Here is a 17,418-nt window from a genome sequence, read left to right on the forward strand (position 1 = left end):
AGAAGCATGTGACTCAATTCTCCAGGTGAGAAAGGTGATTAACAGGATTATTCATTATTAAAGACTACACATGAGTCTAGGAAAAAGAAAAAATGTTATCCAAAGGAGATTCAGTTAGTCTCGTCAACCAAACACCCCGTGACTTGAACTACTTTCTCTTGTTTCTGCCCAGCATCAGCCAAATGAGTCTATCTAGGGTCCCTCCACACTCCTTGTGTGTTCCGGACTCTGCTATAAAATGGACATCCCTGCTTCCTTTCCACTGCAGAAGCCTCTTCCTCCTCCAGGAAATCCCCCCTGACTATCCTAGCTAGGAATGACTTCCTTCTTGGAGCAGTCCTGGCTGACACTTCTAGTGAGGCATCTATGCTGTCATTCACTTTGTCCATAGCTATTGAGACCAGTAGCTGTTGAGACCAGTAACAGGCACATAAAGAAAATAATTATTTATCAAGGGCTTCCTCAAAGTGATTACATCTAACTGGTTGCTGAACAGATTTTTTTTTTGGCTGCGCTGGGTCTTTGTTGCTGCAAGCGGGGTTTGTCTAGCTGCAGCAAGTGGTGGCTGCTCTTCATTGCAGTGCATGGACTTCTCATTGCTGAGGCTTCTCCAATCCCACACAAAGTAGCGTTCTGCTATCTTTGGGAGAAAATCAATAAATGTTTATAAATTTAGTAAAAGTAGACACAAACCACAAAATTGTCCTACTACATTCTAGCCAATGAAATGGAGAAACATTATCCTATTTCTTCTCACATTCAAACACTGTCCTGATGAAAACATCCCCACTTAACGTATAAGAGGGACTGGCGGCCTCTAAGGATCTGAAGGCCTGTAAGGCCATTCAAATGGAATCAGTTTAAGATACCAGAAGCTGCAGTCCAACCATAATTCTGGGTTGAACCCAGTTGCCACTTTGGGGTTAATTTCTTTCATTTATCTCCTAGACCAGGAAACACATGAAGAATCTTGCTTAAGGTCAAGCTGGAGAGCAACACTCCTAGATATCACCAGGAAAAACTCATTCCTCTGATTCTCATCTTGAACCAGATCCAGGTACCACTCACAGTCCAACAGAAAAAAAATGCCTATATGTCAGCTTGACAAGAAGTAAAGACAGTTTTCTCTGATTGTAATACCTATCAAGGATCAAATCAGAAAATACAGCCTGGAGGGCAAGAGTCGACATGTTACCCCTATGTTCATTCTCCAACATCCCAAGCTTCCAACAGACTATTTATGAAATAAAGAGCATACCTCAAGCTCTGAGGTGGTTGTCAACTGAGGGCACAATGCCTAAAAATGCATGTCTGCCTATGTACACTTGTGCATGTGGCCTGACTGTCACAGTAACTGAGGGTCCAAGGTCCAGGGTTGCTGTCATCTATGGAGCAAAAGCCAAGAATGTGAACATCCAGCAACAGGAGGTAAAGTCCCAGAGAAGGAAGAAACCACCAAAACACTTATCAATATTTTGGTTACGAAAAGCTGCCCTAAAATTCCTGAATCCTTCCATACGATTGCTGTTCAGGCTCTAATCTTTTTTTAAAAATTTTTACTTAAGTATTTCATGGAGAAGACAATGGCAACCCACTCCAGTACTTTTGCCTGGAAAATCCCATGCACAGAGGAGCCTGGTGGGCTGCAGTCCATAGGGTCGCTAAGAGTCGGACACGAATGAGCAACTTCACTTTCACACACTGGAGAAGGAAATGGCAACCCACGCCAGTATTCTTGCCTGGAGAATAACAGGGACGGGGGAGCCTGGTGGGCTGCCGTCTATGGGGTCGCATGGAGTCGGACACGACTGAAGCGATTTAGCAGTAGCAGCAGCATAGCTAATTTACTTATATTTGTTTCAGGTATACAACACTGTGATTCAAAATTTTTATGGCTTATACTCCCATTTAAAGTTATTATAGAATATTGGCTATATACCCTGTGTTGTAGTTTATTTTACACATAGTAGTTTGTACTTCTTTTTTTTTTGTTTGTACTTTTTAATCCCCTGCTTCTATCTTTCCCTTCCCCTCTCTTCCCTCTACCCATTGGTAACTACTAGTTTATTCTTGATATCTGAGAATCTGTTTCTGTTCTGTACATACTTTAATTTTTAAGATTTCACATGTAAGTGATAACATAGTGTATTTGTCTTTCTCTGACTTATTACACTAAGCATAATACCCTCCAGGTCCACCCATGTTGTTGCAAATGGCGAGTTTTCATTTTTTATGATTGAGTAGTATTCCATCATTGTGTGCATCATATGTATGTATGTATGTATGAATGTATGTATGTATGTGTATATGGGCTTCCCAGGTGGCTTGGTGGTACAGGAGACGCAGGAGACATGGGTTTGATCCCTGGGTTGGGAAGATTCCCTGGAGGAGGAAATGGCAACCCACTCCAGTATTCTTGCCTGGAAAACCCCTGGACAGAGGAGTCTGGAAGGCTACAGTTTATGAGGTCTCAAAGAGTTGGACATGACTTAGTGAGTGAGCATACACACACATGTATATATGTATGGGTGTGTGCTTGTATCTCACGTCCTTTTTTTAAAATTTTTTATTTATTTGGCTGTGGTGGGTCTTAGTTGCAATACTTAGGATCTTTTATCTTAGTTGCAGCATGTGGGATATAGTTCCCCAACCAGGGCTTGAACCCGGGCCCCCTGCACTGGGCATGTGGTGGCTTTAGCCACTGGACCACCAGGGAAGTCCCTCACATCATCTTTATTTATCAGTTGATAAGAAACTTAAGTTGCTTCCATATCTTGGCAACTGTAAATAATGCTGCTATGAACACTGGTGCTTGTTTCTTTTTGAATTAGAGTTTTCACTTTTACTTTTTTTTGGTCAGAAATCCAAATTATGATCCATAATTGCTGGGATCTTACAACAGTTCTATCCTCAGTTTGCAAGGAACCTCCATATTGTTTTCCATAGCGGCTGTACTAATTTACATTCCTATGCACAGCATACAAGGGTTCTCTTTTTTCTACACCCTTACCAACACTTGTTATTTGTGGTCTTTTGATAACAGCCATTCTGACAGGTGTGAGTGATGTCTCATGATTTTGATTTGCATGTTTCTTGTAACTAAAAACGCTGGGCATGTTTTCACGTGTTTCTTGGCCACCTGGTATATCTTGTCTTTAAAGGCATATCTTCAGTTTCCGGCTGTGGTGGGCCTTTGTTGCCCCTAGCTGGCTTTCTCCTGTTGTGACGAATGGGGGCTACTCTTTGTTGCTGTGCTCAGGCTTCTCATCACGGTGGCTTCTCTTGCTGCAGAGCACGAGCTCTAAGCACATGGGCTTCAGTAACTGTGGCACACTGGCTTAGCTGCTCTGAGGCATGCAGGGTCTTCCCAGGCCAAGGGATCAAACCAGTGTCCCTTGCACTGTGAGGTGGATTCTTAACCACTGGACCACCAGGGAAGTCCCTGTATTTCTTCTTGGAAAAATGTCTATCTGCCCAATGTTTAATTGGTTGGTTGTTCTTTTGATATTGAGTTGTATAAGCTGTTTACACATTTGGGGTATTAACCCTTTATTGTTTATATCATTTACAAACATTTTCTTACATTTAGTAGGTTGTCTTCTCATTTTGTGGCTGGTTTCCTTTGCTGTAGAAAAGCTTTAAAGTTTAATTAGGTCCCATTTGCTTATTACGCTCTTTTTCTTTTCCCTTAGGCAATATATTCAAAAAATACTACTGTGACTTATGTCAGTTTTCTTTTTAATATTTATTTTTCGGCTGTGCTGGGTCTTAGCTATGGAACACAGGATCTTTGATCTTTGCTGTGGCATGCGGGATCTTTAGTTACAGCGTGCAAACTCTTAGTTGCGGCATGTGGGATCTAGTTCCCTGACAAGGGATTGAGCCCAGGCCCCCTGCATTAAGAGTGTAGTCTCAGCCACTGGGCCACCAGGGAAGTCCTTATGCCAGTTTTCTGCCTATGTTTTCGTCTAGGTGTTTTATCATAGTTTCCAGTCTTAAACATAGGCCTTTAATCCATTTTGAGTTTATTTTTGTATATAAGAAAACGTTCTAATTTCATTCTTTTACATGTAGCTGCCCAGTTTTCCCAGAATCAATTTTCATTGAAGACTGTCTTTTGTCCATTGTATATTCTTGCCTCTCCAGTGCACGGGTCAGGCCCTACCACTCTTGACCATTAATTCTCTCACATACAGAGGGTGACCAAAGCCTGCAATACACTAGGATTCCTGGAGCGCATACCTGTGTTAAGCCAAGCAAGGTCTTCTCAAGATGAAGACTAGTCAGAAAGGAGCTGCCAACTCTAACACCATCACATATAATAGGCATAAACTTATTTCTATTGCTCCTCTTCCTAAAGCCTTATAACATCAATTAACTTGACATAGAACTTCAGACTTTTGGAAGTATTTCCACGATGATTTTCAATCTAGATACACTTCTGCACACGTGCCCCAGCAGAATGAACTTGCCGAGATAGCAATTCTATGGCTTTCACATCTAAAATCTTCCTCTCAAAAGAGCAAAATATTCTAAAATAAAATGAAGACTAATTCTGGGATAACTGTGAACATGTTTTACTAGACAAAGAATAACCATATGCCATTTAAAAAACGAAAACCTAGTTAGCAGGTTAATATCTTAACTACAAAATACAGGCAGATCATACAGATAAGAATGCTGTTAACCTGAGATGTACATCTGGCTGAACCCAAGGAATTCTGCAAGCATTTTAAAGCATTTTTTAAAGGTAATCCCTTTGGGAAAATAAAATAGTGAGACAAGGAGGAATGAATAAAAAACATCTGGTCAGGACAAAACTCCCACATTTTTCCTTTGTTTCCATATATCTCAAATTGAGTTTCATATTCTTCTTTTATGATTTTAGGAATCTGAATATGTCAACTCAAGGACAAAAAAGTTTAGCTGTCCTCTTAACTCTGGTAACTACCATTTCACTCCACCCCCAAATTAGGCTTCTGCAAGGTCCTTCTTCATCTTACCTGGCAGCAAACTGCAGCCCAAGTTCATTTTGTCTGCATCATAATGATTCACCAAGCCTAACAGTGAAGTCAGCAGTGTATCTCCGACCATGACTTGGGAGATGGTGAGAAAGATCAAAGTAGCTCTGGCTACCCAGGAGTTAGCCTGGGTTAGGCTTTGGGGTCTTGGTGAAAATCATTTCATAGGAGATTTTCCTGTAAAAATCCAATTTATTATTACTTAAGTCTTTCCCCAACATCCTCTACTGAGGCTCCATAGTTCCCTATGGTGGAGGTCACCCTAGCTGCAAGGAGCGATTTTATCTACTATAGGTGAGTGAGTCTCCAGTAGTCAAAAAATGGGAAATAAGAGTTCAGGTCTAAAATTAATTCCCCAAACTCTGGATACCTTATCACTCTGCCTGTCACCATCCTTCCCAAACTGACCCCTCTCAAATATCCACTTTCTTGATTTGTTTTTGGTATACTCTGGGTTTTCCTCTGACCTCCCTGCACCCCCTATAGCAGTTCTTCCTGCCCCATAAATACAGGTGTTCTTCAAGGGTCTGTTTGAACTTCTCTGTCAATATCAATGGTTCTTAACCATTTCTGGCTCCCAACACCCTTTCAAAATGTAGTGAGGGACTTCCCTGGTAGTCCATTGGCTAAGACTCTGGGCTCCCAATGCAGGCAGGGGGCCTGGGTTCGATCCCTGTCAGGGAACTAGATCCCACATGCCACAACTAAAGATCCCAAGTGCTGCAACAAAGACCCAGTGCAGCCAAATAAATAAAGAAAATGTAATAAAATCTGCTCCCCTACACCACTCTCCCCACATTATGCCCAGAAAATATACATAAAATGACATTTTTGCAATTTTAGGGAAGGTTTATAAAACCCAAGAGAGACCTCTCTACCCTCTCTCCATGGTAATAGAACAGAACAGTTTTAATAATCCCTTATACATAGATGACTCCTAAACCACCAACTTCAATCTTTACCCCCTCTCAAACTTCAACTAATTAAAAGCACAAAACTAAATATTTTCTCTTCAAATGTTTTTTGTGCCTGGCAAGCTACTCTTATTTAGCTTTTCTGTATAGTTCTGCACATAACCTGAGTCTGTAACACTGTATCAGCAAAATATACCTATCCATCCTGGTTCCCCAACCCATATTCCAATTAAGGTTAGACTACCTCCTCTTCTTTAAATAATTTAGTAAAAATACGAATGTACTAATGTTTCAATCCTAAAGGAAATCAACCCTGAATATTCATTGGAAGGATTGATGCTGAAGCTGAAGCTCCAATACTTTGGCCACCTGATGTGAAGAGCCAACTCAGTGGAAAGGATCCTGATACTGGGAAAGACTGAGGGCAGAAAGAGAGGGTGCGACAGAGGATGAGACAGTTGGATGACATCACTAAGTCAATAGGCATGAGTGGGAGCAAACTCCAGGAGACGATGAAGGACAGGAAGCCTGGCGTGCTGCAGTCCATGGGGTCACAGAGTCAGACAGAACTTAGTGAATGAACAATGTCATTAATGATTAGGACATCGACATGGGAATTCTCCAGTGGTCCAGTGGTTAGGACTCCACACTACCAATGTAGGGGGCACACGTTTGATCCCTGGTCAAGGAACGAAGATCCCACAAGTTGTGTGGTGTGGGAAAAAATAAACAATCACCACAACATAAGCTGGCCATCTAATTCCTGTAATTACTAGGCCCAGGGAATTCAGAGAGGTTGAAGGACTGCCTCTAGTTTGAGTGTTAGCCTACAGCACAGGGAAATTCCCACTGCAGGAATCAAGCTACAGAATAATTAACAATACTTCTGCTAATTTTTTCACAGAGGACAACCCACTGCCTCGGCGAATGTTTCTATACTATAGCCCCAAGTCAGTTAGTCTGGAAATGATCTGTGTCAAATGACCTGTGTGCACATAGCTCATAAATACCAATAGCAGCCAAGAGAAAAACAGCTTCTAACCCACAGATACATATTAAAAGACTATTTTAGAATATAAATAGTTGTGGTATATTTTTCCTACATTTAAATCATTTCATTGACAGTAAAATTTCAATACATCAAAACTTTACTACCAAGAATCAGACATGATCTCCTCCCTCTCCAAAATCTTCAACTGTTAGCCAAAGAGAGTTCTAACTGTTTAAGTAATTTTCCTTTTAAACTGAGGGAAGTCCCAGGGAGTGCTAAGAGCATGGGAAAAGGCTTTGGATTCATTATCACCACAACTCCTTTTGAAGAATAAGATATTGCTAACTTGAAATATTTCTGAAGATGTTACCACTCCCATTTTACAGATTGGAAAACAAAGGCACAGATGAAGGAACCATTTGCCAAATATTACAAAATGCAGAGAAGAGCACTGTTTCTGATTCCCAATTTTGGTTCTGAAAGCTAAGAAAAGAAAAACACTACAAAAAGAAAACAAGCTTCCACTTTGAGTCATAAGGGACCTAGGAAGGAAATATACTTTAAGTCATGAGGAAACAGGAAGACAGAAAGAGGAACATATCAAGAGTAGGTTAAATTACTACTTAAAGTTATTCTCACCTTCAAAAGGTCGTCAATAAATTCAAGAAACAGAAGACTATAACGATTCAGTTTACAATTAGCAACATTTGCTGGGCAAAACACTATGATGGTTTGTGTAGGGTGTACAATGAATTCCTCTAAATTCCTCTGCATCAAGTGACAATGATGACAGTTCGCTTAAAACAAGAATAGTAGTCTGAGAGACTAAGAAAAGGAAGTTTTGCAGGAGCTTGCCACCACTATTTGGTTTTGAAAGGCTTCTTTATAATAAGCAGCCTTCAACAGAAGAGGAAATGAAAGCTTGGCCTCAACCACCATGGTACTGTACTCTTCCTTAAAACTACTATGTAAATCTTTGTCTATGGAGACCTCCTTGGTCCTACAGTGCATAAGAATCTGCCTGCGAATGTGCTCGCCATGTCCATGGAAAGAGGCTGAGGTGGCTGAGCTCTAGCACAAGGTGCTGAGGATGTTGGCTTTAGTCCAGGCCACTGTCCGGGCTGTAAGCAAGAGGAAGCTGCAGCCCACCCAGGCCCCCCTCACCCTGACACCTTTGAGGTAAACAAGATAAACAACTTCTTAAACCTAAGCCTGAACATGTTGGTGTGAAAATTGGTATCCGAACCAGGGTCTTTATCTGACATCATGCTATTTGTACTCTTCTATCCCAATCAATATCCACAATATCTAATCACGAATTGACTTATTTTATCCATGGTTTTAATTGTTCTAGCTAAATTTACTGATAAAATTTTCCCTTCATTCACTAATAATTATCTAGGTCATGCTATGTAAAAAATACTCTCCTACTCATGTCATATTCAACTTTCTTGCTTCTGAAACCTTTTCAGAAGGCTACTTTGCAAAGACCAAGCATTTATTTCCTGAAATATAGCACCAAACACACTTCCCTACCCTTTCTAATAAAAAATACATCTTTAGATTCTATCCCCTAAAATAAAGTGTTTGCCTTATTCCTATGCAGGTCAGGAAGCAACAGTTAGAACTGGACATGGAACAACAGACTGGTTCCAAATAGGAAAAGGAGTACCTCAAAGCTGTATATTGTCACCCTGCTTATTTAACTTATATGCAGAGTACATCATGAGAAATGCTGGGCTAGAAGAAGCAACAGCTGGAATCAAGATTGCCGGGAGAAATATCAATAACCTCAGATATGCAGATGATACCACCCTTATGGAAGAAAGTGAAGAGGAACTAAAAAGCCTCTTGATGAAAGGAAAGAAGAGAGTGAAAAAGTTGGCTTAAAGTTCAACATTGAGAAAACTAAGATCATGGCATCTAGTCCCATCACTTCATGGCAAATAGATGGGGAAACAGTGGCCAACTTTATTTTTCTGGGCTCTAAAATTACTGCAGATAGTGACTGCAGCCATGAAATTAAAAGACGCTTACTCCTTGGAAGGAAAGTTATGACCAACCTAGACAGCACATTAAAAAGCAGAGATATTACTATGCCAACAAAGGTCCGTCTAGTCAAGGGTATGGTTTGTAGTCATGTATCGATGTGAGAGTTGGACTATAAAGAAAGCTGAGCGCCAAACAACTGATGCTTTTGAACTGTGGTGTTGGAGAAGACTCTTGAGAGTCCCTTGGACTGCAAGGACATCCAACTACTCTATTCTAAAGCAGATCAGTCCCGGGTGTTCACTGGAAGGACTGATGTTGAAGCTAAAACACCAATACTTTGGCCACCTGCTGCGAACAGCTGACTCATTTGAAAAGACCCTGATGCTGGGAAAGATTGAGGGCAGAAGGAGAAGGGGACGACAGAGGATGAGATGGTTGGATGGCATCACCAACTCAATGGACACAGATTTGGGTAGACTCTAACAGTTGGTGATGGACAGGGAGGCCTGGTGTGCTGTGGTTCATGGGGTTGCAAAGAGTCGGACACCACTGAGCAACTGAACTATCTTCAGCCAAGTGTGAGTTTAAATACATCTATATATGCCCTTAGGCTAGCAGACAACACCAAGGTTTTCACTATCCTGTATCCTGAATGATGCCCTGACCATCATTGTTTCCTCTTCTTTGAGGTCTCTGACTTTAAAATAACAACATAAAAAGAAGGGAAAAAAAAAAAATCTAGAAGCAGTGGCATAACCATAATACAAGAGGCCTGCAGGACTAGACTCCTCTGAAGATTTATCAGAAAAGAAATGTGGAAGTGGAAAAAGGAATAGAGAAGAAGTCATGGACAGATAAGAGGGGACATAACAGAGAATAAGGCAGTCTCTTCCCCAAAGAACTGATGGGAAAACCAGCAGTGAGAGATACTAGGGCATGTGGAGCCATATATCCAGAGCCAGGAGAAAGTTCATATCCACTCAGACACTTACCGTGTTGCATTTTGTGCCACACACCACTTGCCTATGGTTCAGCCACTGAGATGCAAACACTTTATTAAGGGTCCCAAGGTGAAACTCTCTCTCCTTCAGGAGACTGGGAAGTTGCTGTGCTGCATACCCATGCAACACTCGGGAATAGCTGGTTTCATTCTGTAGCCTGACTTCTCGGTTCTTCAGGTAGTACACTAAGGATCTCTTCACTGGGGGGAGTCGCTTCCTTTTGTGAAGTGAGTGATCCCAGCCCAACTGTGGAGAGCAAAAGGAGAAATCAAGGCTTTGCCAACTTTTGTCAGAATTGGGGATCCTCCCATATTATAGAACTCATCTCGCAGGATTTACATAGAACAGTGTTACAAATACAATGCAACGGGAAAGTCAATCTTGAAGGCCACAGAAAAGATGCTGCTCATAGTCATACCCATGGGAAAAAAGGACTTGGAAGACAAAGGAATGAAAGCAGGACAATAAAAGAGGACAATAGGTTTTTTAAGGTCTTTTAAAGTGAAGGATTCAGGTATGTTAAAGTCAAAGTAAAACTCGGCTCAATACGGTTGGACTCTTTGCGATGCCATGGAATATACAGTTCATGGAATTCTCCAGGCCAGAATATTGGAGTGCGTAGCCCTTCCCTTCTCCAGGGGAGCTTCCCAACCCAGGGATCGAACCCAGGTCTCCCGCATTGAAGGCAGATTCTTTACCAGCTGAACCACAAGGGAAGCCCAAGAATACTGGAGTGGGTAGCCTATCTCTTCTCCAGGGGAATCTTTCCGACCCAGGAATCGAACCAGGGTCTCCCACATTCCAGATGGATTCCTTCACCTTAAAACTATCCTTAATAGGGAAGGGAATGAAGGGCCCAGAGATTACCATACAGACCTGGGCTGCATCTCTAATGGACCCCCTTCTCCCTCTCAGCCTGTACTCTACGCGGAGCATGGTAGGTGCGGCCCAAGAAGCCCCGCTGGGGTCCCAGGTCTTTCAGGGATGCCCTAGCAATGGCCGTCTGCCTGTCACCAGGTCCGCACTCCTGGCAGTTGTAGAATTCGAAAAATCAAACACCAACGGGGTGACAGGAACGGGAAATATGAGTCTGAAGAGACTCAAGACTCAGAGAGCGGGACAGGGTGATATCTGTAAACTGTTTATCTAGGGGGCTTGGGTACCCATAGGGAGGCTCATTCCTGAGAGACGCAACCATCTCCGTCCCCCGGCCACTGACAGACGGACTTCACTCTCCCTCCCAATATCTTAGGCGAGGTTTTGTCCCTGATTCTCCTCGACTTTGGTTTCCCTTTCTCCGAAGCCCAGATTGTTCTTTCCTCAAGCCCCATTCCCGCCTGTAGATCTCCCCGGAACATGCCTCATTCTCAAGTTCCCCTTTAGTTTCTGACCCCTGCGGGCCTATCTGCTATCCAAAGAACTCCTAAGGACCCAGGCCTGATTCTATAGGCTAGAACACCGCTCTACGCACCTCCGTACACCACCCCTCCCCCCGCCCCCCGCCGAGACCTTGGACCTCATTCCGGTTCCCACTGTGCGAACCCTACCCTCTGGGTGCCTCGGCCTTATCACCCGGAGCCAGGCGTCTCGGCCCTCACCTGTGGGTCCTGAGCGTCGCTCCCAGCTCCCGGCAAGGCGGGCGCTTTCCGCTTCCTGCTAACTGCTTTCCTGGCCATAGTGGGCAGCGCCGCCGCGGCCCCGCAGCCACATGGGGCGGGCGAATCGCGGGGGAGCGAGACGGCGGGTCATATACTGGGCCCCGGGGCCGCGCACCTTCGTGCGCCCGGCCCGGAAAATGGCCCGGACTCCGGGCGGCAATAGAAAAAAAAAGGCAGGCAGAAGGGAAGGAGGGAGGGAGGACCGGGGCAGGGAAAGGGAAGGGAAAGGGAAGGGGAGACAAGAACCCGAAGCTTGTAGACGACCAAGTCTTGAAAGGACGGCGAGCGGCTGGAACCAAAACACCCCCTCCCTTTCGCCCGCGCTCCGTCACCCGCGCGCAGCCGCAGTTCGTTTCGCGTCGCCACGGAGACGCTGTCCGGAGAGAAGGGCGGGGTTTAGGGCTGGCCGTAGAGTTCGCGGCTGTTGCTCACGGCCGCCCGCTCTTTTTCAACTGCCTTTTGACTGCCGCTGGAGGTTCGCGACTTCGGGGCAAAGGAATCTGGGTTTTGGCCGCCGACACTGGAGCCCCACCCGCCCATCCGGTCGTACCCGGAAGTGAGGATGTTTAACCTCGCTCGCGGAAGGACTCCCTCCCAATACGCCTTTACCCCGCAGTTGCCACGGGTTACATCTCTTGAGCCCTGTGCGTTTTCCGGAACCTGTGAAACCAAACCCTGGCGCCAAAGGCTGGACTCTGTGAGAGAAGGAGTTAACTTCCTCTCCCCGCCCCCGGTAGCTCAGACGGTAAAGAATCTAACTGCAATACAGGAGCCCCAGGTCAATCCCTTCATCGGGAAGATCCCCTGGAGAAGGGAATGGCTACCCACTCCAGTATTCTTGCCTGGAGAATTCCATGGACAAAGGAGCTTGGTGGGTTACAGTCCATAGGGTCACAAAGAGTCAGACTAACACTGCACCCCACCCCACAAAGTAGAGTCTGACTCGAAATCATTGCCAGCATACCAGACTTTCACACTGTAGAGAACCTACCCTGTTTGCCGCAATCAGCCTAGGTACCCCTCAACACCCCCTGGGGAGCTCTCAGGCTTCATTTTCCACAGTCTTCTCCCTCCACTGGCCTCCTCCTCCGCCTTACCGTCTCTGCTGCCCTAATCGCAACCGCCCCTGAGTCACGTCTCCTTTAGCTGCTGCGTGAGACCTCGCCTCCCTTTATAGTCCCATGACCTGCCGGTCACCCTGTCTTTTGTGCTGTATGAAATAGGCGTGCCACCGTAATTTTTTTCTTAGGTCTCCCACGCAGTCCTGAGGACTGGAATGAACAGGGGACTGCCACTGCCTGCCTGTCCCCCAGGGCCCAGGTTGTGTCTCCATCAAGGCAGATAGGATGAAAATCTGAATCACAGAGAAGAGAGGCGCTTTTGACTTTTCAGTTCAATGAGAGCTGACATTGGTCACCAGGCAAGGGGCCTTCTTCAGGATCACCTTTGCTTCCATTTTCAAAAGATTCTGTAGGGGTGTGAGTGCCAGCCCCCACCTTTTTTCAGGCAAAGAAATCCTTTGAGGAAGCAGAGAGCTTCCTGATGGGCCTCAGGCTGTTAGTGCCCAGTTACCTGCTGATCCCTTCAGGCTTCAGGCCTCAGGCCTCATACCTCCAGGGAGCTCTGTTGGCCCATCTGAAGTTCTGCCTAGGAGGAGATCTGGGTTTGTTTTCCAAGCCGAACCAAAGACCAGATTGAGACAGTGTCCTCCGCCATCCCAAGTCAGCACTGCCACTAACCCCTAATTCCACCTTGGGAAAGGCAGCTTCATCTTACTTGGTCAGGTCTAGCCCTTCAGAGACATACACACAGTAAGTGGATCAGAAGTGGGTCAGCTTCCTTTTTCTGAGCCTGTTGTTCCACTTCTGTCTTGCCTCACAATGCCCTGGATGACTCAGGAGCTCATTGGGCAAGAGTCTGGAATTCCTTTGAGAATCTCTAGGGTCATATTGGGCTGTGCTTAGATCTTGGTCTCCTCTGCTGTTGTCATAGGCTATAGGCTCATCCTCCAGGTTGGTGCAGTTCATCTTGACATCCTAGGAGCTATCCCTGAATATACCTTCCAGTGGAGCTCACCATTTCTGTGGAAATAAAATAGAATGAAGAGTTATTTGAAAGTGGGTTGTTGTTATTCAGTCGCTAAGTTTTGTCCGACTCTTTGCGATCCCATGGATCTCCCTGTCTCTCACTATCTCCTGGAGTTTGCCCAAGTTCGTGTTCATTGAATAGGTATTGGTGTCCAACCAACTCATTCTCTGCTGCCCTCTTCTTTTGCCTCGGTCTTCCCAAACTTCATTTGGAAGTTTTAAAGTTTACAATTGTTTTTAAAAGACTGATAATATGAAGTTAATGGTGAGAAACAACTGGGACTCTCATACATTGCTAGTGGGTGTGGTAAATTGGTACAATTTGGAAAAAAAATCTATGACCATACCTACCAAAGCTAAACACATGTAGGAGCAGTTCACTTCTGGCTGTAAACCCAAATAGAAATGAGTGTTTTTGTCCACCAAAAGTCATTTACAAGAATATTTTACTATTCATAATAGTCATCAGTCAGTTCAGTTCAGTCGCTCAGTCATGTCTGACTCTGCAACCTCATGAATCGCACCACGCCAGGTGTCCCTGTCCATCACCATCTCCCGAAGTTCACTCAAACTCACGTCCATCAAGTCAGTGATGCCATCCAGCCATCTCATCCTCTGTTGTCCCCTTCTCCTGCCCACAATCCCTCCCAGCGTCAGAGTCTTTTCCAATGAGTCAGCTCTTCACATGAGGTGGCCAAAGTACAGGAGTTTCAGCTTTAGCATCATTCCATCCAAAGAACACTCAGGGCTGATCTCCTTTAGAATGGACTGGTTGGATCTTCTTACAGTCCAAGGGACTCTCAAGAGTCTTCTCCACGCAGTTCAAAAGCATTAATTCTTCGGTGCTCAGCTTTCTTCACAGTCCAACTCTCACATCAATACATGACCACTGGAAAAACCATAGCCTTGACTAGATAGACCTTTGTTGGCAAAGTAATCTCTCTGCTTTTCAATATGCTATCTAGGTTGGTCATAACTTTTCTTCCAAGGAGTAAGCGTCTTTTAATTTCATGGCTGCAGTCACCATCTTCAGTGATTTTGGAGCCCCAAAAAATAAAGTCTGACACTTTCCACTGTTTCCCCACCTATTTCCCTTGAAGATGGGACCAGATGCCTAATTATAAAAGTTGAAAGTAGTTCAAATGTCAATCAATAGTAAAATAGATTAACAGGATTCCCATGACTTCTTGAGGTTCGATAGTTTGCCATAATGGTTCACTGAACATAAACAGTATTACTGGTTTATTATAAGGGATATTAGGGACCTCCAGGAGGCTCAGTGGTAAAAAATCTTCCTGCCAATGCAGGAGCTGTGGGTTTGATCCCAGAGTCAGGAAGATTCCATGGAGGAGGAAATGGCAACCGAGTCTCCAATATCCTTGCCTGGAAAATTCCATTGACAGAGGAGCCTGGTAGCTACACTCCATGGGGTCACAAAGGCTTGGACATGACTGAGCATACACACATAAAGAATATTAAAAAGGATACAAATAAACAGATGAGGAGGTACATGAGATCTGGAAGGATCCTGAGGCATGGGAACTTCTGTCCCCATGGAATTGGGGATGTTCCACCTCATGGCACGTGGATATGTTGACCAACTTGAAAGCTCTCCAGACCCTATGGTTTACAGTTTATATGGAGGTCCCATTATGTAGGCATGATTGATTAAATTGTTAGCCCTTGATAATTAACTCAGTCCCCAGTCCCTCCCTCCTTCCTGACAATTAGGAGACTGGGATTGAAAGTTTCAACATTCTAATTACAAGGTTGATTTCTCTGGTAAACAGCCCCCATCCTAAAGTTCTCCAGGGGCCCTTCTTTAATTTTTTAAAAAAATAATTTTATTTCTTTTTGGCTGTGCTGGATCTTCATTGCTGTGCAGACTTTTCTCTCATTGTGGAGAGCAGGGGCTACTTTTTAGCTGTGGTACACAGGCTTCTCATTGCTGTGGCTTCTTTTGTTGCAGAGCACGGGCTCTAGGGCAAGCAAACTTCGTATTTGAGGCACATGGACTCAGTACTCATGGCTCCTGGGCTCTGGAGCACAGGCTCGCAGGCTTATGCTCTGAGGCCTGTGAGATCCTTCCAGAACGGGGAGCAAACCCTGTCTCCTGTTTGAATCTCCAGGTGGATTCTTTATCTCAGAGCTGCCAGGGAAGCCCTAGGGGCCCATCTTGAGTCACCTTGCTAACATAAACTCAAGTGTGGTTGAAAGGGACTTATTATGAATAACAAAAGCTTCTTCTCTAAACATTATCACTTGGTAAGTTACGAGAGTTTTAAGAGCTCTTGCTGAACCAGAGATGAAACCAGATATATGTATTTCTTATTATATTACAGTATTATAGTAACGGATGTGTGCTAAGTGGCTTTAGTAGTGCCTGACTCTTTGCAAGAATACTGGAGTGTGTTGCCATGCCCTCCTCCAGCGGATCTTCCTGACCCAGGGATTGAACCCGAGTCTCCTGGGTCTCCTGCACTGGCAGGCAGGTTCTTTATGACTACTGCCACCTTGGAAGCCTACATTACAGTAATAGAAATCAAAATAGTCATTATTCTTGGTTGTTACTAGCTAGGAAGAGAACCCAAGGAGATTTCTGGTGTACTGGAAATACCTATATCTTAATCTTGGTGATGATTATACTAGTGTACACATATACAAAATTTCATCAAGCTGTAGATTTAATGATTGTGCAGTTCAAGTAAGTATACCTCAATATAAGGAAATAAACTTTCTATGGGAATTCCCTGGCATTTCAGTGGTTAGGCCTCTGTGCTTCCATTATAGGGGGCACAGGTTTGATCCCTGGTCAGGGAACTAAGATCCTGCAAGCTGGGTGGAACAGCCAGGAAAAAAGAAACATTCTAAATTCTTTCACCTGGATTCTTCTGTAATTTATAAGAGACAATCAGGCCAGGAAGGGGAAAATTTTTTAAACCGTAGCTATAGGCTGAGATGAACCTGAGAGGACATTGAATTTACCACATTGCCTTCAGCTTTGCAAACAAAACAAAAATTCTCTCCAGATATTTGAAAAACTGGGAATCACCTTTGCCTCTCCCAGTTCTCATACCCTCTCACATATTCACACATCTATTCCATCACCAAGTCCTAATTATTTTATAAGTATCTTGAGTCAATTCACATCTCTCTATTACCCTAGTCCAACTCTGTCACTTATTGATCCCACCATTTGTGAAGGTCTCCTAGAAGAACTACCAATATCCACTCTTACCTCTTTTATTATTCTGTTCTGCGTTCTGCAGATTTTTTGAATGCAAATTTGAATAAATCATCCCCATCCTCACCTCCAGGTTAACTTTCTTCAATGTCTTTCTCTTGTTCTTTGGATCAAGATAAAATCCTTAATCTGGCCTATAAGACCTTGCATGATCTGGTTCCTGACTTGATACCATACTCTTCTTCCTTTCTCAGGTCCAGCCATACTGGCCCTCTTTCAATTCTTCCTAACCAAAATGCTCCCTCCTACTCCAGGACCTGGGCACAGCTTTACCTCTATTTAGTTCATGGAAAGATTGAAGGCAGGAGGAGAAAGGGATGACAGAGGATGAGATTGTTGGATGGCATCACTGACTCGATGGACATGAGTTTGAGCAAGCTCCAGGAGTTGGTGATGGACAGGGAAACCTGGCCTGCTGCAGTCCCTGGGGTCGGAAAGAGATGACTGAGTGACTGAACTGAACTGAGTTCATCTGTTTGACTATTTGCTATCGTAATACTTAGTCATTCT

The 17,418-nt window shown here is 44.1% G+C and overlaps 1 protein-coding gene across 1 annotated transcript in view; it reads right to left on the reverse strand.

The window, feature by feature from the left end:
- Positions 1 to 11,886, reverse strand: part of DCAF12 (DDB1 and CUL4 associated factor 12) — a 35,652-nt gene extending 23,766 nt beyond the window's left edge. Inside the window, exons 1-2 of the mRNA XM_005684067.3 lie at positions 11,518 to 11,886; positions 9,911 to 10,165 (exon numbers count right to left, since the gene is read on the reverse strand). Coding sequence (XP_005684124.1) covers positions 9,911 to 10,165; positions 11,518 to 11,595 — 333 coding nt within the window. The 5' untranslated portion in view covers positions 11,596 to 11,886. The remainder of the gene's footprint in view (positions 1 to 9,910; positions 10,166 to 11,517) is intronic.

The sequence above is a fragment of the Capra hircus genome, chromosome 8 (assembly GCF_001704415.2).
Source record: "Capra hircus breed San Clemente chromosome 8, ASM170441v1, whole genome shotgun sequence".
NCBI lineage: Eukaryota > Metazoa > Chordata > Mammalia > Artiodactyla > Bovidae > Capra > Capra hircus.